The sequence below is a fragment of the Protopterus annectens genome, chromosome 12.part0 (genome assembly GCF_019279795.1).
Source record: "Protopterus annectens isolate FY-2018-M chromosome 12.part0, PAN1.0, whole genome shotgun sequence".
NCBI classification, from domain to species: domain Eukaryota; kingdom Metazoa; phylum Chordata; order Ceratodontiformes; family Protopteridae; genus Protopterus; species Protopterus annectens.
The window spans coordinates 225,989,256-226,016,353 of NC_056746.1; the positions used below are offsets into that span (position 1 = coordinate 225,989,256).

Sequence of the window (27,098 nt, forward strand, 5' to 3'; positions counted from 1 at the left end):
CCTTCCTCACTCAAGAGTAGATACATTACAGAGTCATGCATTCCACTTACTCTCTCTCTTCCTTCTCCACTGGTAAGGTTGTTTTACCACTCCTGGGATCTGTGGCAGTTTCCATAACTCTTAACACCCCCTAGTAAGATATTAGATGAGGTTACTGCACTGAACACTTTCAATGCAGTGGTCTGTTGGATGACACCCTTTCTCTGTTCCAATCTGTATTACAAGAATCTGCAAAGAACACATCACCTAGTAGGTCAATGCAAGAGAAGTTTCTCAGGGCTGCCTTTTTACTCTGCTACCACCCACAGCCATGGTAATTACGGACACCGCCAACTGGGTGAGGGCATTACTTGGGAAGGATGGTCCAGAGCAGTTGGTACCAGTTGGAGGCCAATCTTCACATCAGTGTCCTGAAAATCAGAGCAGTCCTATTAGTATTGCAGGTGTTTCAAGATGCTCTCCCTCCAAGGATGATTGCCATTCAGGCAGATAATATTTCATTTGTCTGGTACATCAACAAGCAGGGAGGAACCAAGTCCTACCCCCTTTGTCGAGAAGTGATGAGAGTGTAGCAATGGGAAATTTCTTCTAGCTACTTGCTTTTGGCAACACATATCCCAGAGAAGTCCATTATGCTAGCAGACAAACTGAGCAGGTCCATGTTACTCCCTCACAAGTGGTCGCTCAACCCTGTGGTGGCGGAAATGATTTTCTGCCAGTGGGGCCAATATATTGCGATATCTTTGCTTTCCTGTAATCCCTCCAGTGGGGGAGTCACTGAGAGACTCTCTAGTCCATGATTGGCTTCCTGGTCCCTGTGTGTTTTTCTCCTACTCCACTAATTCCCAAATTTCTGCAGAAAGCATCTTACCAGAAGTTCAAAGTAATCCTCATTGCTCCTTTCTAGTCTATACATGTATAGTTCCCCTTTTGGTGGGCCTTATCTCATTCACCTTCATTGTGTGTTGGATCTGAACCAGGATCTTCTCTCTCACCCATTAGGAATAACTCACCCAGACATTCAAACCCTCAAACTGACTGCATGGTTTCTCCACTTCCACTGATGGCTAGACAGTCCACGTTTTCATCTGCAGTCAGACACATTTTTGAAAGATTCCATGAGAAAGGTGTATAAGAGTAAATGGAAAAGATTCTTCTTTTATGCTGTCCAGAGATAATGACATCCCTTTTCAGCACCTATATCAGCTTTCCTAGATTTTCTTGCTTCCACATTTAACAGTGGTGCTTGTTATTCTAACATAAAGACTAAACTTGCAGCTGTCTCCAATGTTCATGTAGGGCATAACCAGTCCTTTGGCCTCATCTAGAATATGTAAAGCCTTTCTTAAAGGAACTACTCTGACTCCTCATTAAGGACCCTACTCCACCCTGGCATTTAAATATACTTCTCCATGCCTTGACCTGGCCCCCATTTGAACCATCTGCCAAGGAGGACTTGAAATTTTTGTCTTAGAAAACTATTTTTTCTGGTCTCAGTTACAGGCAAATATCATAACTCCAGTGCCTCTCTTCTAAGCCATTGTATATAATTTTTTCACAAGGACAAGGTGTCTCTCAGCACTGTTCATTCCTTTGTACCTAAGGTGGCTTCAGAAACCGCTATGAATCAATCCATCACTGTCCCTGTCTTCTTTACACATTTTTCCAATAAAGGAGAGTACATGTTACACCTTTTAGATGTGCATAGACAACTTTGATGCTATTTTCACAGAACAAAATATTTCAGAAGACCTTTCCAACTGCTTATTTCCTTTCCCCAAGTCAGACTGGGAAAGCTGGTCTCAAAGGTGTTTTTAGTCGGGTAGCTCACTGATTGCATTACTTTTATTAATAAGGAAAATGAATCAACACTTCCTAAACCTCCTTAGGCTCATTCAGTTAGGTATGTGATCACATCTTCTGCCTTCTGGTCTAGAGCTTCTATAGATGACATTTGTGGAGCTGCCACTCGGTCAGACTCACAAACCTTCATTGCTCACTACAAACTGGACATGTTATCTAGGAATAGAGCAGTGTTTGGCTCCACAGTACTCCAGAATATCCTTCCTTGTGAGGACAACCCTGGGATTTCTCTAGCTGAGGACTGTGCCCCATCTGTTGAGGAACTGATAAAAAAGACAACTTCAGATTTAAACGTTATGTACACACCATATCTATGCATCTGTGTTGCCTATTTTCATCCTTCATTAACCTCCCACCCTTCATCCCCCCCCTTCTTGTTTCAAAATTTTTTCATTCCTAAGTCTCCTAGTTCGACCTGAAGAGTAATGTATTGCTTGACTATTGATTCTTTCCTCCTTTGTTTTCTACTTTATGTAGTTATTTCTCTGGGATGTTAGTTTACCTTCTGTCTATTGTTCCCATTTGATAACTGCTTTACACACACTGTAGACTGAAGGGAGAGCAAACTCAATCTGAAGTAAATCTCAAAAAGGAGGATTATGGGTAATTTGAGGAGCTCAAACTTTGGATCCAAGTCTTAAGACCTGGCCAAAGTCAGATCCATAACGAATCGGTTGAGGAAGGATGAAAACAGACAATACAAATGCATAGCTACGGTTAGTAAATAACTTTTATAACTGAAGTAGTTAACTTCATTTATCCGCAACCTGTGGGAATTCGGATCCATATCGAATCCGAGCCGGCAACATTTTTAAAGCATCTGCTCCAAGATCCAAGCTCCTCCCCTTACCCATAATCTCTCACATCTACTTTCCCTCAGATCTCGTTTGCCGCTTCATGTAAATTGTGGTCGCTATAGCTCCAAGTTGGGTGTAGTCATTTTTTTTCATCCCTTTCCTCCGCTTTGTCATTCGTCGGTTTTCAGTCAAAAAAAAAAAAGGTAGCTTAAAATATTACAGTTTGTGAGGTAGTGTAGGCCTAACTATCCTTAGTGTGTGCTTGTTAGTTGGTTTAGTTTTGGCTGAGTGGTTTTTGGTGATAGCTGAGCAGCCAAAACCAACTTTTAAAAAATGTACAGTGTGGCCACAAGCTTTCAATGGCTGATGGCCACACTCTGTGTGTTATTTGTCTGGGTGTTCCCCACCTATCTTTTCCTTGTAGTGTGTGTGCAGGGTTCAACCCTAGGGCATTGAAAGAGAGGAAGGCAAAGCTGGTAGCTAAGGGTCTGCTATCAGTTTCTGCATTGGACTCGACGACCTCGACCTTGGCTCCAGTAGCTGATCAACCCCCCCCCCCCCAGGCTGGGACTCAACCTCCCTCTAAGCCTTCTGAGATGGGGACAAAATCAAAAGAAAAAGATGAGAGACAAGGATAAGAGAGGGGAAAAGCACCGCAAACGGTCTCCAGAGCGGGAGCCCTTTCCCAGCTCGCCTACTAAAGTCGTCAGGACCACCTCTCCTCAGCTCCACTCTCCGAGGTTCTCCCCGGAACTGACTGAGCCCTTGGACCAGAGGCCTTCTTCGAGGTCGTCTCATAGACCAGTCAGATCTGAGTCGGTCGCCTCCTTGCGGTTGACTCGGAGTCTGTCAGAGCTTGACATGGACAGGATGATGCGGAGGTTCATTCGGACCCAAATCCAAAGGGAGCTTTGCCAGTCCCCTCTCCGGCCAGAGAAGGGGACCTCTGTGCCCTTCTTCCATCCAGTCTCTCCTTCCCCGATCCAAACTGTGGTTTTGGAGTTTATGGATTTGAGGATCCTCAGAGTTGGGGGTTCGGCGCCGATGTTTCCTCCAACCTCTGTGCCGGCGATTACCTTGAGTTCTTCGGATCAGACTTGTTTAGATCCGAGCAACTCTCGGGGCCAAGAACAGGGAGTTGGATCCAAGGGAATGGAAGTGTCTTTGGCTCCGACTTTGTCGGATCCGAGTCATTCCTTCGGAACCCCAGCTATCTTGGCCTCAGTCCCGATCCTCACGGCAGAGCCGGGGAGAGCTTCTTCCTTGTTGGTTGCTAAGGAGGTGTGCTCTCCTTCAGCCTTGGATATGGTGGAGTGGGTTCTCTCCCAAGGATTGAGACCCCAGCCCATCGCTTTGGACTCCGCCCAGGCTCCCGTGGATTTGGTCGCGACTCCCATCAGCTTGTCCCAGGGATAGCCTGTGCTAGAGGACCCCCAGGTGGATCCGGTTATGGAACCCCCCGTGACTTACAAGCCCTCTTCAGAGAGTCCCACTGAAGAGGGTCCCCATAAGCCCTCGTGTAAGAGGAGGCACATGGACTCCGAGTCCCTCACAGAAGATACTGACTTGGATGAAGGTGAGGGTTCCCCCAGGTCACCTCCCAAGGATGTCTCCTTTGGAGACATCATGGAAATCCTCCACCAGAGGGGAGGTTGGTCAGCCCCAAAACCCTCTACAGATGAGTCAGTATTCCTGGAGTCCTTTGGCACAGGCCCACCTACATCCTGGGTGTCCCCTCCTGCAGATCCATTAGTGGATCTCATTACCACGCGGGCATGGAAGGAGCCTGACACCATAGAGCCAATACCCAAACGCCCGGACAGGATCCTTTCTCCTCCCACAGATAGGCCTGGTACAAGGGTTCCCTGGTGGATGCTATGGTTGTTGCAACTGCCACCAAGAGAGAGCTGGCATTGGTCCACCTTCCGGATAAGGAGTCTAGGGCAGTGGATCGGTTTGGGAAGTGAGTCTTTTCTTCAGCGATGTTTTCCATACGAGCGCTGAATTATTTGGCACATGTCATACGACATTAGCGGGACCTAGTCACAGATTTCGCTGTCACCCCCAGAGTCTTTGTCACCAGAGGACAAGAGGCTGTTCTTGGCGAAAATGTCGACTCTAAAATCTGTTTCAAACATGTCTATGCATCTTTTTTCCCATGCCATGGAAGGAGCGGCTAGGGTGGCTGGGACCGGTGTAGCTATGAGGCAACATGCTTGGCTCAGACTTTGTCAGTTCGCGGACCCCTTCAAAGCGTCATTCACAAATGCTCCCTTTGATGGTTCCTCCCTGTTCAGGAAGACAGTTCGTGACACCCTGGTCCAGAGCGAGAAGGACGGGAAAACTCTGCCATCGGAGTCCACTTCTGTAGCCCTCATAAATCCTTTTCTAGGAATCAGAGCGGGCAAAAGAAGATGTGGTTCTGAAAATCTCAGTTTTCCCGGCCTCTCAGGACAACTTGTCCCCCAGAGGCAGAGGGGGACAAGACAAATGCCACTCCAGAGGCGGAGGAGGCCCGAGGAACGTTGGGTCTAGGGAGACATTCTCGGACACACCCGCACAGCAACCCTGAGGGGTTGCCCAACTGTCCTACACTTGAGACAGTCGGGGGAAGATTGTCATTGCACCTAATGGCTTGGGAGTCCATTACGATGGACCGTTGGGTGCTCCAAATAACATCCAGAGGCTGCTCCATCCCGTTCATTGCCCCACCCGTCCAACCAAAGCACCTCTCGGATGTTCCATCCACTCAAAGGGAGGCAGCAGCGCAAGAAATTTCAAAGCTGCTTTGCAATCGGGCCATCGAACCGGTCCCCCCAGATCAGTCCGGATTAGGCGTTTACTCCAGGTTCTTTTTAGTGCCAAAAAAGACGGGGGACCTCAGGCCCATATTGGACCTGTCAACCCTGAACCTGACTATAGCCAAGCAGAAATTTCGGATGGTTACCTTGCAGTCCATTCTACCTTACCTCCGATAATGCGACTGGATGTGCTCGATAGACCACCAGGATGCTTACTACCATATCAAAATTTGCAGAAGCTCCAGGAGATTCCTTCGCTTCCGACTGGGAGCCAATCATTTCCAGTTCAAAAGCCCTACCCTTTCGTCTCACCACAGCCCCCAAGATGTTTACCAAGGTTATGGCAGTCGTAGCAGCTTACCTGAGGCTTCAGGGAATTCAGATGTTTCCTTACCTAGATGATTGGCTCCTTTCTGCTTCCACCAAGTGTCTACTTTGCATGGCCAGAGACTCCTCCTGCATCTTGTAGTCAACCTAAGGATTACCATCAACATCTCCAAGTCCCGCATGAACCCGACACAGACCTTGGAATTTATAGAGGCACGGCTGGACACACTACTATTGCAAGTTTTTCTCACTCTGGACAGGGTCCGGAACCTATGGGGCTCATGTGTCAGTGATCATCGGCCCCAGGATGCCAATGGCGAGCGATGTTTTCTGAGCCCTAGGTTCCATGGCCACAGCAATCTCAGTCCTTCCCTGTGCGCGCCTTCAAATGTGGGTACTTCAGTGGACCCTGGCAGTTCAGTGGTCTTGGTTAGACCTCCCCATGGACTATCCAGTACGAATCAGCAGAGCCTGCAAGATTTCTCTTCTCTGGCATCTCCAATCGCCGGATATCTTGCAGGTCGTCCCTTCATAACACCCACAGCCCAAGTCACAGTGACCACGGATGCCTCCCAGCTGTGGGGGGGGGGCACTATTTGGGGAGGATGGTCCAAGGCACGTGGTCCCAGACAGAGACCAGATTGCGTATCAGTGTTCTAGAGATGAGGGCAGTGCTTTTAGCGTTGCAAGCCTTTCATGCTAATCTTCCCCCAGGGATGAGTGCAGTTCAATCAGACAAACATGTCTGTTGTCTGGTACATCAACAAACAAGGAGGAACCAGATCTTACTCTCTCTGTCACGAGGCCATGAGAGTGTGGGAGTGGGCAATCTCCACCAGTCGGTTTCTGATTGCACTGCACATCCCAGGACGTTCCAGCATTTTAGCGGACAGACTGAGTCGGGGTATTCTAATGCCATATGAGTGGTCTCTGAAACAGTCAGTAGCGGAGGAGATCTTCCTTGCGTGGGGTCAGCCTTGCTGTGATCTCTTCGCACCTCCTTCCAACATGAAATGCAGTGAGTTCTTCGCTCTGATCCCCTCATCAGGGGACTCCCCCAGAGATGCTCTTGTCCATGCTTGGCCTCCCAGGATACTGTATGCTTATCCCCCATTACCTCTCATTCCAAAGTTTCTTCAGAAAGCTTGCCGACTGGGTTGCAAAGTGATCCTTATTGCCCCATTCTGGCCTTGTCAGGTGTGGTTCCCCTTCCTCTGGTCTCATGTTCTAACTCCTCCTCTGATTCTGGATCCCTGCCCGGATCTCATCTCTCATCCCTTGGGCATCAGTCCACCCAGTATGGGCAGCCTCAAGCTGATGGCTTGGTTGCTCCAGTTCCCTTGATTGCTAGGACTCCCGGTCTGTCATCTTCAGGAAAGACTGTTTTGGCGGCATCACACAAAGCTTCCACTAGGAAGGTTTATTGCAGCAAATGGAAATGCTTCTCTATTTGGGCTTCTCAGAGGAACCTAGATCCCTTTACAGCCACGGTTCCTGCAGTGCTGGAGTTTTTGTCCAATATTTTCCAACAAGGGGCTAGTTCCTCTACTGTGAAAGTACAACTGGCAGCCATATCTAATTTTCATGTCAGCGAAAATATACATGCTCTGGCCTCTTTGAGACTGTGTAAAGCTTTCCTGAAAGGCACTTTTCTTTTACGTCCCCCGGTTAAGGATTCAGTCCCTCCTTGGAACCTTACCCTAGTTCTGCAGGCATTGGTTGCTCACCCATTCGAACCAGCAGTGTCAGTAGATTTGAAATTCTTGTCCTGGAAGACAGCTTTTGTAGTGGCCATTACTTTGGCCAGAAGGGTTTCTGAGATCCAAGCTTTGTCTGCCGTGTCCCCTTACTTGATCTTTCATAAAGATAGGGTTTCGCTCCGCATTAACTCTTCTTTCTTACTGAAAGTTGCCTGTGAATCAAATATTAACCAGATGATTAATCTGCCTGATTTCTTTCCAAATTTTCAGAACAAGGGTGAATATAAGCTGCATTTGCTAGATGTTCATAGACAGCTTTGTTTCTATTTACATAGGACTAAACAGTTTTGTAAGTCTGACCAATTATTTGTGTCCTTTTCTAGACCTTTTTTGGGCAAAGCCATTTCCAAGGTCTCCTTAGCTAGATGGATTGCAAAATGTATACTGCAAGTCTGTATTGATAAAGGTCTGTCCCCACCTGGTCCTGTTAAAGCTCATTCTACCAGATCTATGGCAACTTCTGCTGCTTTTTGGTCTAGGGTTTCACTGGATGATATCTGTGCAGCAGCGACCTGGGCAAGGTCGCATACATTTATTTCTCATTATAAGTTGGATTTGATCTCTAGAGGGAGAGCATCCTTTGGCTCTGCGGTGCTCAGGAATATCCTTCCATGAGGGCCTCCCAAGAGTTTTGGTAGCTGGGTACTCTGTCCCACAGGTTGCAGATAAATGAAGTTAACTACTTCAGATAAAGAAGTTATGTACTCACCATAACGTTCCATCTGAGTAGTTGTACTTCATTTTCTGCAACCGTTCCGCTCTCCTTCCCCCGAACCTGTTCTAGGTTAGTGCTGTTATTGAGTTGCTGATAATTTGAATAGTAGCAAACTCGATCTGCGGGAAGGTAGGAGATGTGAGGGATTATGGGTAAGGGGAGGAGCTTGGAGCAGATGCTTGAAAAGTTTTGCCACCTCGGATCCGATATGGATCCGAATACCCACAGGTTGCAGAAAATAAAGTATAACTACTCAGATGGAATGTTATGGTGAGTACATAACTTCTTTTTTCAGACATACGGGTTTATCAAGGTTACAGATGGCAGTGGGAGGAAATTCCTCTTTTCCATGGGGGAATTCCTGTACCACCAGACTTCTCTATTTCCCTGTCTTTTAATGCATTCTGCTGTAGGGCGTGATGGAACCAGTTCCTCCTTCCCAGGTTGGAAAAAGCTTTTCAAGTATATTTTAGTGCCGAAGAAAGATGCTTGGGAATCCGTTCTAGAACTTTCTTTCCTAAACCTGTTTGTAATGGTGTCCAAATTCAAAATGCTGCCACTTCATAACCTGTTACCTCTTCCTCATTTAAATTTCCTGGTAACATTAGATTTAAAAGATTGTCATCATCACATCCCTGTTAATTCAGACTGCAGGTATTTCTTACGGTTTCCTGTTTCTGAATCACATTATCAGTTCTCTGCTTTACACTTAGGACTATACATGGCACCAAGAGTGTTCATAAAGTGTCTAGCTGCAGATATACCTTATTGCAGGCTACAGAGTGTCCACATTTTCCATTTTGTTGATCTTTACAGGAATCTGTCACTTCAGTGAGATATCTTACATGTCTTACAGTGCGATATATAACATACTGTAATCTGGGATGCCATGAGAATGTTCAAATGTCTTTTTTGACTCCTTCACATAAGATTGTGTTCCTGGGGTGCCAGTTAGACACTTCAGCTCAAAGAACTTTTCTTCCACAGGAAAATATAGCTTTATATCTAGGTATATTTCTAAGGTTTTTCACTAAGACGTCTGTCACTGCAAGAGAATATCTCAGAATTTTGCATCTCGTGAGACCTGTGATTCTCATGATACTCCTGGCAAGACCTCACATGAGAAAGCTATAATGATATCTAAAGTTTTCTTTGGTCCTAGCACCAACTACCTTTGTCTTTGCAAATCCCAGTGCTGTTTTTTTTTCAGAAGAGGCAGCAAAATCTCCCTCCTTGCTCCAAAGCAGTCACTACAAATACCTCGGACTTTGCTTGGGGAGCAGTTTCAAGAGAGATAAAACTGCAAGGTGTATGGGACACTGAGGACAGATGCAAGCACATAAATATAAAAGAAATGCTTGCTTTGATCAAGGGACTCAACTTTCTGAATCATCTTTTGGTCTATTGGACCCCTTCAGGTTGTTAGTGGCAGTACCACAGTCATGTGGTACATCAGCAAGCAAGGGGGAAACCATGCTGACTAATCCTGTTAGCTTGGAATATAGCTTCACATCATACTCTCACTCTACAGACATCCTACCTGCAGTAACTCTTTCTTCTGTCTATTTTCCTTGTTTTTTTGCTGTGTTGTTTATGCCATTCATGGGCACTTTTTTGTTGTTCCAAGCATTGTCCTCACGGCACAGCCTTCCCCTCGCTCTGTTGGCATGAAAGTTCTTAAGGATTTGATACCTAAACCTGTCTTCTTATTCAGCTCAGCTTGAGCTGACTAATGGTTTTTGGTGAGTGGAAGATGCTCTGAAACTTTTGGAAACTGCCCAACTGTTATATCTTTGGCAGGATGTCCTGTAAAGCTATGGATACTACAACAGTAAGTAAGTTTACTTTCACAACTGAACTGTCTTGTCTCTCCAGTACCAACTAAATCTTCTAAAACAATGACTCCACTAACTTTCTGAAGCAGCCATGACTTTTGTCTGGGGATGCCTGTGGGAAAATTCAAGTTTTCATAGTTTACCCCAGCTTAGATAGCCATCAGAGTGAACCAGTGTGTTCTAGTCATTATCACTATGGGCTATGACCTTACAGTCACAGTTTTTCCCCCAGAAAGAACTCTGCATAAGAAATGTATAGTATCAGTATAACTGTGGGGAAAAGCCCATATTTGGCTTTCAAACAGGGTTGTAGAGAATGTTCCTTATTTAGAGCAGGATGGGGGGCATTTACTCTCTCCTTTTATTGATTTCAGAGGGTTTGCATTGCTTCTGTCCCATTTTAGCCCTTGTTGACTTCAGCCAGCACATCTCTTACATTTAGTTGCATGGTGACTATTTAAGGTCTTATGTGCCTGATATTGCAGGGTGCCTGGATGGTGCTACTGGACATAACTGACTCTATTTGGAATAAATATCTGAGGTCCATGCAGAATATTATTTTGCGGATTAGTTTCATTTCATCTGCCCAGGATCTAAAGTATTTACTAAAATTTTGACCATTATGATCAGAGCTTTGAATGAGAAGGACCTCCTTGTATTTTCATCTGTGGGTTCTTGGTAGACCATTGAGACACTTCTGAGTAATATCTGTGCAAGTGGATACCTCCATGGTTGCAGTTTCTGTGAATGACCATAAACTGAAAAAGTCTTCTCTGACATCATCTGATGATAGGACTGCCTTCATGTAAGTGCAGCTGTACCTTCTCCAGTAAATGGCTGAGAAAATCATGGTGTTGGCTTCATTGATGAGTGTACAAAATAAGGTCCACGCTCAGACCATTTTCTTTTTTTTAGACTTGGTCATGTTCACACTCATCAGTGTCACTTGAATCCTTCAGGATGTGGGAGTTGCAAGGCACATTTGATTTCTCAGTGTTTTAGGTATATCCACATGCTTTCGTAGATATTAAGGACTATAGCCGTTCTGGGAAAGGTGGCAGCATATCAGCCTTGTGCAGCTGTCAGCAGTCTCCTGCTTGTAGGTCCACTCCATATTTGCTCAGACAACCAGTCTTCTTTCTGGTGCCTAAACAAACAAAGGGACATGCAGCCATACCCCTGTTCAGTGAGATGATGCTTATCTGGCAATGGGACATAGAGTGGGGACATCACTATCTTAGTGTTTAGTATTCCAGCTAAGGTGAACTAACTAGCAGACTGTCTGAAGTGCTCCTTTAGCCTGCTGCTGGAACTACAGATTCAAAGGCTACATCTGATTCAGAATTTTTGGAAGTACGACACTCTTTTTTTTCCACAGGTGAGAGTGACACTCCTTTGCTATTCTGTTCAGCATATCAAGACAACGGGAGGTAGCAGTGGGTACACTCTCCTTCTCATAGCATGAGAGGTTCTTGAACAGCTTCCAGCCATTCTCAGTGATTCTGTAGCTCATCACAAGGCTCAGAGAAGAAAGACCAGCAGTCATTCTCTTCGGCCTTCACCTACTGGCTGAGAATTTTGTTGTTTCAGGCTGTCAGTTTCTTAGTGGTAGAATAAGCTCTCCCATTCTGTGTTATGGGTAGGCCATGTAGTTAAATTACAGCCAAGTGCACCATGAGGCTGGCTTTTTATAGCTACTTTGAACTACTCACCAGGCTTTCTATTTGGTATTAGCAAGGCTGCCCAAAACCCTTCCACCACCCAACACCTGGTAGCTTGTATGACTAATGAATATTCATGTCATGTCATCACCACCCTCATGAATATTCATCAGGTATTCAGCATGCCAGTACAGGCTAACTTTAGGTGAGTTAACAAACTTATTCTAGGTTTTGCATTATCATACATTTTCTGGATGGGTGAAGCCTGAAACTCAAATGATTTTTATTATTTAGTGACTTCAGTTATCAGTGATTTGCCAGAAAAATCACAGAATTTATGAGGACTGGACCAACATTATAAGGCAAAAATCAGGACATTCTGTTAAATTAAGAACAATTGAGATGTATGTCGATGACTGATAACTTCTTTGTGCTCATGTGGAGTCTGGAGCCTGTGTGTCTTCGTCCAATTACTATTCAGTGTTGTTATTTCAGACAGAGTACATACCTCTCAACCTCTTAGCGCAAGAGATACATAAAGCCTAAAATAATTAAGGGGTAAAGGACCCAAAAACAGGGACAGATTTTAAAAACTGTTCTTCTGGAGCAAGGCTGTAGCCAGGCATACTCTTTGTACTCCAAATAATTTTTTTCTGAACTTATCAGAAACACTGGGGCTTTATCAAGCCATATGATATCTTATAACCATCTAGATTAATGTTTCTAAAACATGTATGCAGCTTACTTACATAGAGGATTGCAAATCTTAAAACAATACCTCTAATAGTTTTTGACTGAGCAGCTTAACATGTTACACACATTACGTTTGGGGTGGGGTGGGGTGGAGCAACAGCTCAAGTGATATGATTTGTTTAAATGCCAGTTAGATTGGGGGAGGTGGCAATAAGCATCTATGAATACAAAATGGAATTTACTGGCTAAACACCTGTTCTGGAGGATTTGAAGTCAGAAACTTAAATGTCAGTCAGTCCTGACATGAATGATGTCACTGGCAAATCTGCATGTCAATCAGTCATGCATCATTTGTATATGACAAAACAACCATTTGGTATGTCAGTCTTACAGACCACGCCCACTTCTGCACTATCTAACCATGTGGGGTCTTAGGATACAGTAATGTCGAGGTACATTGTACTGCCCCTTGCTTGTAGCAAGTCTTGTCTTATATCAGACAGCTATACAATCTGAGTCTCAGTTACTTTATGATCTGAATGCATATGTCAGCTATTTCTGCTCTTTGTGATCTTGTGGCAGTCTGGATTGTGGTCCTTCAGTGGATAGTCAAGTTGTTTCTTAGAGGAATGATGCATTCTTGTCTCCGTTTGAAGAATACTTGCTCTGAATGGGACCCAGACTTCATTAATGATACAGTAGTAGCCCATCCACTATTTAAGTTAGCTGTCTCTGCATTGCTGGTTTGCAGGATGTAATGTACATGAAATGTTATATTGGCTTTTACAAAGACTTAGTGCCATTTAGAACTAATCCACAAAAGTGTTTTTCATGTTGGCCTAAAACCAGTCCATATATCTCCTTTTTCTTTGATGGAATAGATCCTAAGACAGAAAAAGCCCTTCCCACCATGATATATTCCCACCAGCTCATTTTTTAAGTGAAAAAGAGAGTGCATGATTTCAGAGATACCAAATGGCTGTTTGTAGCCTTTTCTTCAGGGAGGGAGGACTGCAAGTTACCAAACAAACCCTTTCCAGATAGATTGGTATTATTACCCTCTTTTGATATTCAGTGAAGACTTACCCTTTGGGAAAGTCCGTAGTCAGTCCACTCCACCAGAAGTCTGGGTGCATATACTGTATTGTTTGAAAGTGTCTGTTACTAATATTAGCATCTAGACCCTTAGGTCTTTGTTACCTACGTCCACCTTATACTTTTTCTTCACCTTAACCTCAGGAGTCAGGCTTGCTTTGGTACAGCTGTAGTTAATTACTCAGCCTTGTGAACCTTGGTTCTTTGGCTATCATGTAGCTTAATGATGGCAAACCTTTTGGGTCTGGCGTTTCAAAAGCGCCTGGCACAAAACAGTTCAGTGCACTTCACATGAGCAACAAATGCAAAAGCAGTGTCTTTGGTAAACCAGGTGTTGGTGATCGCTGACATGTCACCCAAAACATTGTGGTGTGTTTCACTTTTGACAAGCATGTCATAGGTTTGCCATAGCTTCTGAACCCTAGTGGTTTATTTATTGGGATTCATTCTGACTGTAGGACTCTTCAATGTGGACCCATGTTAGATATAAGAGATACTTTCTTACTGTATTATCCTGTGTGGGGGCTGTCCTTGATTTATCACAAATACCCTGGGATTCAGCCCAGCTACAGTGCCAATCAAAGAAGATCCCCAGTGTTAGGTATATCAAGTATGTTCTTACTATAACAGATTATCTGGGAGAGGAATCCTGTTAATGATACTAATTATACAATGACCAGCCCTAAATATGCAAAAACGAGCACGCTGATTGGCCAGCCCAACCAGCGTGCCCATTGTAAATTCAAAACTATACTGTATAAGGTGGTATGTAAAAAGGACTGGTCGCCCAGACTTTTTCCGTTAGTGTATGTTTTTTTTTTCAGAGATAGCAACGAAGAAAGGAAGATCTCCATTGCTTTTTTTAAAGATATCTTGCTGGTATACGAGCTGAAGAACTCGTATACCATATTGAGATATCTTTAAAAAATGCAATGGAGATCTTCCTTTCTACTGAGAAAGGAAGATCTCTTTTTTTTTTTTTTTTTTTTTTTTTTTTTTTTTAAGATATCTCGCTGTTATAGGAGTTCAACTCCTATAACATAGCAAGGCATCTTTGAAAAAAAAAAGCAACAAAGATATTCCTTTCTCCGTTGCTACCTCTACACAGCACTGATGTACTGTGTGTGTGGAAACATGCCTCTTATGCATGTGCAGTACATCAGAACTGCCCCATGATACTGGACAGCTGCAGAAGGGCAGCATGGTGGCATTATACAATGCCATTATTTAAGAAAAGTAAGTATTTTTTTTCTTCACCCTCGTGACCAAACCACACCAACCGTGGGTAAATCCAGCATTACCCACACCCAGGCGTGGGTTATTGCTTAAATAACCTGCTTCCATCCTTGTGTGTGTTTCATTGTCCCTCAGTCCATCTTTGGCTGTTGCTGTTTCCTCTAAGTTGGGTAAGTAAGCATTCACATATTACCTTTTAGAAGTAGAGTTGTCAAATCCATCACTGTTACATCTTGATTTACAGGAAGTGCAGTCAGTAGTGGTTGGAATGAACTCTTGTGTTTAGTACATGATGCCCCAATGTCCACCAATATTAAGTGTGTACGCACTAAAAGTGGGAACTAAGGAAAAAGTGCTCATTATAAGTAGTGAAGAGGGAAAACTCAACTGTAAGACCTGTCAATGAGGGTCACTTCACAGATCAGATAATTTTCTGTAAATGCATGCATTATATTTACACTGTAAACACCGAAAATGGTTCAGAATAGACATGCTTTTGTATGCATTTGCATGAGACATTGATGTCAGAGCTGCTTCAGAACAAGACTAATGCTACCACACACTAAGGGGGATGTTAGTACTGTTTAAAAAATATATTAGTATCCCTGGCTCTGTGGGGCAGAGGGATAAAGCCCTGACTGCAACTCAGATGACCCAAGATCAGTTTGTGCCTTGGGCAATGAAGTAGCCAGCCAGCTTTAATGACTTGTATTAGCTTGCTTATCTCAGAAGAGTGAAAGGGTAAGGGGGGAGGTATGCATTCAGACATACCACTAATGTCAATACCTGATGAAAACCAAGGGGATGTGGGTAGGGGTGTTGCCTAAAAGGAGGCAAGGCATTTGCTGAGAAACAGGCAGAGCTGCGACAATGTCCAGTTCATGCCAGCACTTGAACAACATGTATGTGTGCAGGAGATGGTGCTAGGATTTGAAAAAAAACTCCCTTGACAGAAGCATGATACTGCCCCTGGATGCCTCAGCCTCAAACTTGGTTTTAGAGAGTCTGGGGGAGGACTTGCAGATTTGATAAATGTTGTGGATGCAAGGGAGATACTGGGAACAGCTTATGGTCAACTGTGGGATAAGTAAAAATAGACAAAAAAAGTAGTGTCAGACAAATCTGAAGTTAAACCCACTAGATTTACTTCAGCAATGGTCTTTGTTTTGAAGATATTCTTTTATAACAAACGTTTCGCACAGCTGTGCTTTTTGATTCAGGTTGAGCAGAATGTCTAGTACCTGATTGCAGCAGTTATAGTTACTCTGACCCAGCAGTGTGATTTTTTTTATTCCACTAAGTCTGACTCTATTGTTATCATAATCCCAAGTTTTTAATGTTTTTTTATTTAATTTTCTTTCCAAATTTGTAGTACAGAAATCTGTCCTGTCTCAGCTCTGGGACTGCATTCATTTTATAATACACTTCACAAATGCCATTTGCCTTTGAGGTTAATTTGTTCATGAACGTTTTATTTTTTGTATTGCTTTGCATGAGTATATTTGAATTGATTTCAGTTTCTCATATTTCTTCAATTGTTTTGCAGTGGGGCTCAAACAAATATTTGCTAGCAGTAAATACGAGCAACACAGTGTTGATCCTCAGTGAGCATACTATGTCAGTGTGCCTAAATCAGCAAGTGGCTGCTGTCCAGGTAGCTCCAAAACAGCTCAACATCACTTACTTCAGCTCTGGAATGCAGCATAGCCTTCGAACCGACATTCACATCAAAGGAGTCTTTGTCACCAAGGTAACTTATAACTTGGGATGTATTTCTTGCAGAAAACAGGAAACATTTTCATTTTATATGGAGTAGGTGTGTACCTAGTGATAATGAGAGTAGAATTTGATAAGAGTCATAGATAACCTAAAATATAGTATGTGTTGGTATAGTCCAATTTTTTATGCAAAAACACAAATTTATTAAGCTTTATTGTTGAATTTATTTATCTATCCATCCTTTGTTTATCATGGTAGTCACACTAAGTTAGTGATCTCTTTTCAGGGGATACCCAAGGTCTTATTTATACTAGTAGGGCAGTTTTGGCCAAAGCATCTGGGAATTTCCCCTATTCATCATTGTTGTGACTGGGACCTATGTTGCAGGAGCACTTCCTGTTTCCATTCCAGGTATAGAGGTGGCCTGGAGAAACAGAAAACAGACCAAGAGAGAGAGAGAGAAGGAGATGATAGAGAAGTGAAAGTAATAAAGGAGAAAGCAAATATTGAGACTGGAGAATGTGTGCAGGATTCAGAGGAGATGTTTCAAAGAAATTTGATGGCGATGAGTTAGCAAATAACAGATGTATAATTGTAACCCTCCAGTTGGGGGGGGGGTTTGCGGGCTGATTTATTTGAGCAAATGGTGGTACAGACTGAGACAGAAAATGAAGGAGATATTTCTGGGTGGGGGCATTATGGAGATAATACAAAAGGAGGATGCTGAGACAATCCTGAAAATTAGTGGTGAGATGGAAAAGAAAACATATATGCAGAGAAAGTAAAGGAAGGTAAAAGGGGAGTAGCAGAAAAGAAGACAGAAGAAAATGGAAAACAGAAGTATGTGATAAGGATTCAAAGTAAAATAGACAAAGAGACAGGTATGAAGTGTTGAACAATTTAATAGCTCCTTTTGGTGTAAAAGCACATGAGGTAAGAACATTTATTCCTATTAATAGAGACATTTTGTGACATTATATTTGAGACGGTTTTTCAATGGAAATTTTCTTGGAGAATATGAAAAAATAAAGTCTGCAACCCATAGAATCTTTATTTGATAGAAGTATTTAACAGGGAAACAAAAAAGAAAGTTCATGTACAGTTTTGAACAGAGTTAGAAATAGACACTTTGGACATTTGAAAACTTTATGTAAAGAAGTACTGTACATTGCAAAAGTTTGTGACAATGGGGTTTATGGACTGGTAGCTGGGATTGTAATATTGTGTTAAAAATGGAAAGAGAAAAAAACACATATACCAAGCATGATAAATGAGGAGGGGAATAGGGGTGTCTTAAAATAGTGGGGATAACCCAAAACATTTTTGTGGAAAAGAAGGATGTTTGATAAATAGCCATGAAAAAAGAAAATGTATCTGTAGATAAATGTGACATGATGGAAAAAAATGTGAATTAAAATGTATAAATGTTATAAATTATGAAGTTTATGGATGGATTGCAAAAATGAGAATAAGAAAATAGAAAAGGAAACAAGAAATTTTAGAAGCATTAGAAACTGAAGAAAATTAGATGAAAAAAATAATAAAAAGGACACAAAGAAGGTTCTGAAATAAGTGATGAAAAAGATATAAAATGGGAGGTAGTACAAACAGAATGTTTTTGGTAAAAGGGTAGAAGACAGAACAATAAATTTTAAAGGGATAAGCACAAAAGAAAAAAAGAAAGGTAATGGAGGAAAATTAATATATGCAGTTAATGATCTGGAGTTGGTATAATGGTTAATGTGTTTAACTTATAGACACAAGGTACAGTATTTGATTCTTACATTTGGGAGGGAAATTGCCTCGGTTGGAATAGCCTGTCAAGAAAGCTAGCTTAGTAATTATGTATGGACTCATGAAACCATGAATCTAAGGAAAAGGGAAAGTGAAAATGTTAGTGTGCTTTCTGTAAATGTGAACATTATTAAGAATATAGTAAGAGGAATAGGGATTTTGGAGTGTTATAATACGTGTGATATAGATGTAATTATATTAGAAGACACAAGATTTTTAACAAATGCAGAAAGATTGCAAATAGAGAAACTATGGGGAAGAAAGATAATCTGGAATTTGGGAAATGAGAGATGTTCTAGAATAGCTGTATTCTGTACAAGTACTTAGCAATAATGGGAAGATTAACCATTGTAAATTTAAAATGGAAAGAACAAGCATATAGAATTATAACATTATATGCTTATACTTACTGTAAAGAAAGAGAAAGCTTATTTCATCAGATTTTAAACTATGTAGTGATAAACATAAATATTATAATAACATGAGACTTTAATTGTGATTTATGAGGTAAACATAAACAGAAATGACATTATATAAGAAAATGTTAGAAGCTATGAAATGTGGTAAGTTAGAACTTTGGGACAAAAACTCATGGACTTACAAAGGAAGTATGTATAGAATTTAAATGGATTATTTTCTAGTATTAGAAGGTTTAGTTATAGGAGAAGGGGAGGTAGTTGAAACAGGATTTTATGATCATCTTGCAATATGGCTAAAGATAAAAGAAAACAAGGAATGCATAAAATAGGCAAATGAATAAAAAGGATAAACAAGAAAGCATGGAATGATGAAGGAAAGAGATTAGTAATATATTTATAGAAAGATCATATTGCTGTGTGAACATTTTATAGAAATTGGTGTGAATGGTGCATGATATTTAAGGAAAAATATAAAAAATATTTTTACAGTGGCAATATGATGTGAGAAAAGCAGAGAAAGAAAAATATAAAAGAACATGCAACAATGCAGTGGAAGATTTAGAACATAATGATATAAACTACTTTGACAAAGAAAAAGAAATGTGTAAAATAAATCAAGAAAAAATGCATGATTTGTTATATAAGCAAAGATATTTCTACAAGGGAAAAAGAGAAGAAGCATGGCATTACTTAATCAGATTAGTAAAGGAACATGGTAGTGTTATAAAACGAAATAAAAAATGTAAAAGAAGAAATACAGAAGAACTCCAGAAAAGATTATGAATAGTGTAGAACAATATGTATAAGAAGTGTTTAAAGTAAAAAGAATGTAGTGAAAAAAACATAGAAAGTGAAAAAGTTAACAGGAAAAGAGAATAAAGAGTTGGAAAGGGAAATTTCTTTAAATGAGACAGATATTAAGTATTAGGACAAGTAAATATAGATTTGGCTGCAGGACCATATGGAGTATGGTATGAAATATATAAAAATTTAAGGGATTGGCATTTTTTAAAAGACTTTGAATGAATGGTTAAATGAAGGTTCTGTGTATAATAATTATGTAGTGGAATACTTAAATTCATATGGCAGAAGGAAGATAGGAAGGAGATAAAAACTTGGAATGAATAGTATTGAATAATAATTATAAAATCTTTACAAAAATAATCGAAAAGAGATTTGAAACTAAAATGGAAATATTATGAAAGATAGTTTCAATAGTATAAAGGGGAATGGTTGTGAAAAAAATTAATGATAGAGAAATTGTAGATGATATAAATAGAAAAGAAGTAAAATCATGATAGGAAACCTTAATAAGCCATTTGATACAACTGGACATGAAATCTTATGGGCAACAATAAGTGAGAAATTATGTACATCTGCTTATAGTAATAATAAAGTAAAATACCTATAAATTGCCAAGAGGTACATATGACAAGTGCTATAAGACAGGGATATCCAATGAGTTGTATACTCTTTGTATTAGTTATGAATGTGATAGTACATGAAATAAATCACAAAATGAAGGAAGGGGTATATAACATTTGGAGGGTTAAGAAGTCCAGTTATGTTAACATATGTAGATGACATTATAATAATTGCAAAAAACAAACATTAGATAAAAGAAGCAATAATTTGCACAAATGATTGTCTAGAGGTAGTATGAATGGCTTCAAATAAAGAGAAAAGTAAATGTTTAGGTAATGTAGTAAAGAATATGGGGTATATATATTTTACAATGAATGACATGTTTGTGTTAAGTATAAAATTTGGGAGTAAAGATGTAAGTAGAATTCAATGGGAAAAACAAACAAAGCAAACCTGTTATTTTTTGGAGAGCATATTAATTATCATTCAGAAAAAAGGCTTATTTGATAAATTCAGTTCTGACGGGGAAAATAGCATACTTAGCAGGTGTATTTTTGTTGTCAACAGTATTTGAAAATAAATTCCTGCAGATATTTTTTTCCCATTTATATGGTGTTTTAGATTAAATCCAGTAAACAGAGGAGCTTTGTATGTAAATAAAGAGGAAGGAGGTTTAGGGTTAATTAACCCAGTGGTATTTGCTGCTTCATTAAATTTGTACAAAGTGTTAAAGTGGATAAATAAAAAGATGAGAGATTAGTAGTAAAATTGTACAAATGTAAGTATATGTTTTGGGTATGGTACAAAAGAGTAAAAGAGAAAGAGCGTGTAAATGAAGAAATAAAATGTTTCCAAGAAAAAAAATTGTGGAAAAATACAAATTGATGATATAGAAAATTATAGAAAAGTATAGTATAAAATATAATGATAAAATATTACTGTGTAAAACCATGGGAAATATAACAGATGAAAATTAAAGCTATAAAAAGTAAGACGCAAATAATGTAATCAGAAGGTGGAATCTTGTAATTGCCAGTAAAAAGAAATATGCCATATAAAAAGAAAAGTGATAGAATATGTTTACATTGTCAAACAGAATAAACTATGGGACATGTGTTTTTGAAACATAAAAGTGTAAAAAAAATTTGGGGAAACTGTAAAGATTTTTTTTTGAAATATAAAAGAAGTAGATCAAATAAAGATGGCTATGATTAAATACTAATATTATAAAAATAGAAGTAAGGAATTTGTTAAAAGAATAGATAAATGGATATTTATGTTATATGGGTTATATGGAATGTAAGATTAAATGAAATTATGTTTAATGGTAAATGGGTTTTAACAATATTAAGTAGAATCAGATGGTGATTATTGAAGAAAGAGTTGGGGTCTAATAGGGATGAAAGTTTAGTATGATTGTAAAGGAAATTATGTACATGTGTAAATAGATTTGTATATTTATATATTTGGAGATTTGTAAATATTTGTAAATAATGCAAATAACAGTTATTTTTGCACATAAATAAAGGACTCCTAGTCTTTTTGATAGGTGCCATGGGATCTTTTATATCTGCCTGAGTACCACCAACTCAAGGAAATGCAAATCCAGTAGTGCAGCAACCCCCTAATGTCATTAATCCAGTCACTTGGAGAGGGAATAGAACCTACAACTCTATTGTCTTCCAGCACCAAAGTTGAGTGTGATACCTGTTGTACTGCTGACACTCCTGGTGTTTGTTTCCAAGTATGAGTATGAATAGGAAAGTACAAGTTGCTATAGCAGTGGAAGGGTGAAACACCATGGAACTGCAGAATCATTCTGAATCTGTTCATGTTGACTACTGGTGGTTTAAGGTAGAAAGCTGTATCCTAGTATTCTGAGTGTCATTACAGTGACTTCCACATGCTTTACTGTATGATACAGAGCTAATCAGTTAATCAGACTAGTGCATTCCAGTCACCTCTATAAATAAATGCTACTACTTGATGGGTATTATGAACTTAAAAAGAATGATAAATGAATCCCCTACCTTTTACAGATTCTGTGTATTCTTAGCTTCATAGGTAGTTACTGACCTTGCAGTCTAGATGATTACTGAGATGCTCAGGTTAAGAACCCAGCAGAATCGTGAAGTTTTAGCCAGTCTGATCAAGGAGAGCCATACCACATAACAGTGAGATGAATTTGTGACTTCTTTTCCACTTGCCTTGTGTGGGTTTAAAAGTAGAAATTGATACTGAGGGGGAGTGTGTTTTAGAACTGAGTTGGAATGCATTGGTTTAGATGTCTGTCATACTGATCAAGGTTAAAGATGTTGATGCATATATTTATGGTGCTGCAAATTTGTAGAAAAGAAGAGACTCCAAAAGGGCAGGGTCTTTCATAGCATCAAAGGTCAGGCAGAGGTCTGCATGCATGAGCTTGTATGAGATGGAACATGATGAAATGGCTTTTAGTCTGTTCTGGTATCTTAGGAGACCTAGATTAATCATCTTCTTAGGAATGTCAGGTCTGTCTAGTTGTCAAGATTTTGGGAGAGATGCATGCTGAAAGGGGTGCTATATTCAGTGACAAGTCTGTTGAGGAATATGGAGAGAGGAGCCAAGACTTCTTTGGACCTAGAGGAAATGCCCTTAAAAATTCACTGGGATAGAAAGATTTTCTAGCTATGACTGGTGCTTGATAATTGGAAGATAGTTCATTGCTGACAAATGTGCCTAGATCTCTAATGACCATGTCATTTTTAAAGGTGTGAGTGTGTGGGGGGGTCCCATTATATGGTATGGCCAAGAAAGTCTGACAACTCATTTATACCAGTGCTACATTTTTTGTAATTTAGACTAAGCCAATGGTCATTACAGTAGTCGTTGCTCTGGTCAAGCCATTGCTAGAATATGAGTGTAGGTAGGCAACTTCATTATAACATCTAGTTTGCAGTCATCAGCAAACATGATAACTGATGGCTCTTAGGCTTCTGTTTTCTTATCAGAAAAGTAGATGGCAAAGAGGAGGGTCCTGAGATTGAGCCTTGTGGGATACCACTTGTGACTTCTTTTTATATAGAAGAGTCATCACTAACCTTAACTACATAGATTTTGCTTAGTGAGACAGCTTACCAACAAGTAACATTAGAAATGGTGTTTATTTTTGTGAGGTTATGATGTTGAAGGCCTTGTTCCTATTGAGATAAGCAGAGTGGACACACTGATATTCATCCAAAGTCTCAGTAACCGTTTTAAAGAAACCTGCTAGATTGTGCAAATAAAATCTGCTTTTGGTGAATCCAGATTGATTTGGATCAAGGAACTGTAGTTTACCTTTACCTGCATTTATAAATTCAATAATGCTGCATTTTATGATTTTACAAATTATACTAGTGAGACATATGGTTATGTAATAGGGTCTCTGATGGGATTGCCCTCACACAGTGAGACCACAATTCTCCAAGCATTAGGTTGACTGCATTTAGAATGGGCTAAGTTAGGATGTACTTTGCACTAACAAGGAACCAGCTAGAACCCATGAATCTAATGTTTTTAATTTTAGATAGTGGAGGTAGGACTTCTGTTTTATGGAGATTTTGGAAGGAAGAGTAGTCAGTAGGCCGGGGGGAGGGGGCAGTGAGGTAAGTTGATAAGAGATGTTGGAGCTGAATTGGTCAGAGACGATGCTGGTAATGGCCTCAGGATCAGAGTAAGTGATGCCATATTATATCATTTCAGAGCAGAGTAAGGTGATACCACTGAGTTTTGTACTAATATGACTAAAGAAGGCATTGTGATTCTCTTTGGTGGCAGTGGGATCCTGTTTTTTTAAACAAGAAACATCTTTGTTAAATTATCATGTATGACATAGGCAATCATACTACATTTATATAAATGAAAGCAAACCATATTGATGTAATTTTAGTTGCACCCATTGTACATCACAAACCATATTGACATAATCATAGTTGCAGACTTCATACATCACTTATAATCTATCTAGTCATTGTCAAACACTGCATAGCTCATTCAGATTCTGCCTTCATTTAAAACGTGTTCCTCCTCTGCATGTATTGTTCACACAGTTCCTATTTTTTCTTATGTAATTTGCTCCTACCCTTTTCTAAAGATCCCAATTCCAGTTGTTTTATCTCTGTTACCATATTCACTACTTGTAGCACAGTTGGTTTAGACTTTGATTTCCATTTTCTAGTAATTGCTTTTTTGGCAGCCAGCATAATTAGACTTGGCAAGGCCTTACTATGTCTAGGCAATTCTGAGCAATAGCTCAAAAAATCATTTCTTTAATTACACCAGTTTTCTCACCCAGTATCTCTGACAGAGTCTGCAGGGAATCTTTAAAGTCTGCCAACTCATTACACTCCCAGACAATGTGTTCCAAATTACTTCTTTCTTCCCCATCACACCTCCATCATTTGCTGTCTACCTGAGGAAAAATTATTTGGAGTTTACTTGGGGTATAAAAGTACCTGTGTAAGCACTTCCAAGCAAAGATTGTAAATATTCTAGACTTTGCATATTTGAGAGACATACACATGTCCCCCTATTGTTTATTTGAGAATTGTTTATCCAGTCCTCTGATTGTTATCATGTAATATTTTGTATTAACAGAAACTTCTGTTCTAGATTCTACTTAAAGCTTTTCCAGTGCTGATCTTTCACTTAGGATTCCTCTTGTGCTTTTTCTATACCTGTACTCTGATATCAATCCTTGATAAGGAAGGCAATCTCTATCCTGCAGTCCAAATAGATTTTTGGCCTCTTCCCATTCTTTTATCCTTCCCTGTCTAATTATTTGCTCCCAATTAATTGATTCTTTTACTAGTTTTATCCAGTAAATTCCAACCCCCTTTTGATATTTGTCTGTATCCCTAATGGCAGTCATCCCTATTGGCAGAATCTCTTTTCCCATTCCTGTGTTGGCTTTAGTTCTTAGAATACTTTTTGCTACTTTATGTATGTAATATTCTGCTTGGTTATTGTTATTCTCCTTAAGGATTTGCATCCAAAATCCCAGTCTCACCTTGTCTCTTGAGTTTCACCCCCGTTTCATCTTCGTCCCTTTCCACTTTGAATTATAAGTTTCTGCATGTGCTATGTATAGGAGCCTTAACTATGTGGCTCTGAAATATCCCTTCAAATCTGATAATCCCAAAATGCCTTCTTCAGTTGGAAGAATCAGCTTATCCCATTTGACTCCTTCTGTCTTCCTCTCCCAGATAAAATCCTTCAGCTCTTTATTAATTGCTATCCACAACTTCTCATCTGTTTGCTAAAAATATGCCTGACCTGTGTATACAACTAAAGGGACTAAAAAAATTTAACTGTTTCTATCTTGCTATCCATATAACCAAGCTTACAATTTCTCACTTTTTGTATGATCTTTTGTTTATTCTCTTCCAACATATCCTTAGTTGCTACACCAGAATCATTTTACTCCATACTCCTAAGTACTTCATTTTATCATGTCCCCATATATATGCATATTGCTAAACCAATTAATGTGTGGGTAAATAATTTACAGTTATTGCCTTTGCTTTTGCTTCTTTAATTTTGTATCCCAAAAAGTGAAACTGCATCAAAATGTTCCACAACACTGAAATGTCCTTTTCTGGTTTTATCAGGTATAAAATAATATCTCCTACAAACAGAGCCAGCTTTTCTTGACTGCCAAACTAATTATATCCTTGAATTCTGAGTCCCTTATTTTCTTTGCCAATGGTTCTAAATATAATGCAAATAACAAAGGGGAAAGAGGGCATCCCTGACCAATTCCTCTGTTCAAACAGAAATTATCAGAGGGGAACCCACCCAATTTAATTTTCACCTCCGATCCCTCACATATCCTCTTAATCAACCTTACACTTTTATCAGGGAATACAGATGCTTCCATCCCAGCTTACTCTGTCATATGCTTCAGCTGCATCAAGACCCACCAGCAGCAGTGGTATTTTCATAGCTTCCCTCTGGATCATCCGTGTTCTGTTAATGTTGTTAAATGTTTGCATCCCCTCCACAAAACCACATTGATCCATGTCTGCCAATTTTGCATAACCTTGCCATTCGTTTTTCCATTGTAGACGTAAACACTTAATTATGAATCTGATGCTGTCAGTTTTCTTTCTGTCCTCAACTGATGGAGTTTGGATCAGATCCCTCGGATCCAACTCGGTCATTGCTAAAGCTTGTGGTAACCAAAAACTCTCAAGCTCTTCCCTTACCATTAATTCACCGACCCCAGTTACATCAGATCTCATTTGCTGCTTCAAACAAAAGACATGGTTTTCCATCTCTCTCATTTAGTTAGATAAGTGTTATATATTTCTATTCTTTCTTCAAAAACTTTTTATATTACTATCCCTTTTGTTTACAAATTGCCTGTTTCTTTCTTTTTCTTCTGTCATACTATTTTTTCTGTACCTCTTAGATACTGTTGTTAATATCTTCCTCCCCTCTACAACACTGTTGTAGTTTAGTTACTATTGTTGGTATTTCTCTTTTTTTCTTTTTTCTCTATTTTCCCTATTAAAAAAAACTTTATTTTCTGTCTTAGGCTATTGTTAACAGTGGCAGATAAACCAGCAGGTTTTAAAAAATGTATGAAGTGTGGGCACAAGTTTCCACTTTCCAGTGCGCACACACTTTGGGTCTACTGTTTGGATCCCTTCCATTTACAAGAGGATTGCTCAGTTTGTCTTCTTTTTAACCCTTGTGCGTTAGTGGAATGCAAAAATAAGCTGATCCTAAAAGGTCTTCTTTCTTCCTTATTTTGGAGAAGCTATATCAGAGGGTTCTTCTTCCTCTAAATCAGAAGCTACTAAATTTAAAAACTCCTGTTCTCCTAAACCATATTCCTCCTCCTCAGCTTCAGACTCCTTGAGGAAGAGGTCTCACAAGGACACGGTCTCAACCCCGGATCCAAAAAATGCAAATGTCCAAGATCCTGCTAAAGAAAAATGATCAGATCTGACACCTCCTCAGTCATATCTGATGTAGTCAGAGATCTCTGTTT

General features: G+C 40.0%; 1 protein-coding gene across 1 annotated transcript in view; it reads left to right on the forward strand.

Moving 5' to 3' along the window:
* Nucleotides 1–27,098, forward strand: part of IFT140 (intraflagellar transport 140) — a 3,212,973-nt gene that overhangs the window by 879,034 nt on the left and 2,306,841 nt on the right. The window contains exon 10 of the mRNA XM_044089294.1: nucleotides 16,330–16,533. Coding sequence (XP_043945229.1) covers nucleotides 16,330–16,533 — 204 coding nt within the window. The remainder of the gene's footprint in view (nucleotides 1–16,329; nucleotides 16,534–27,098) is intronic.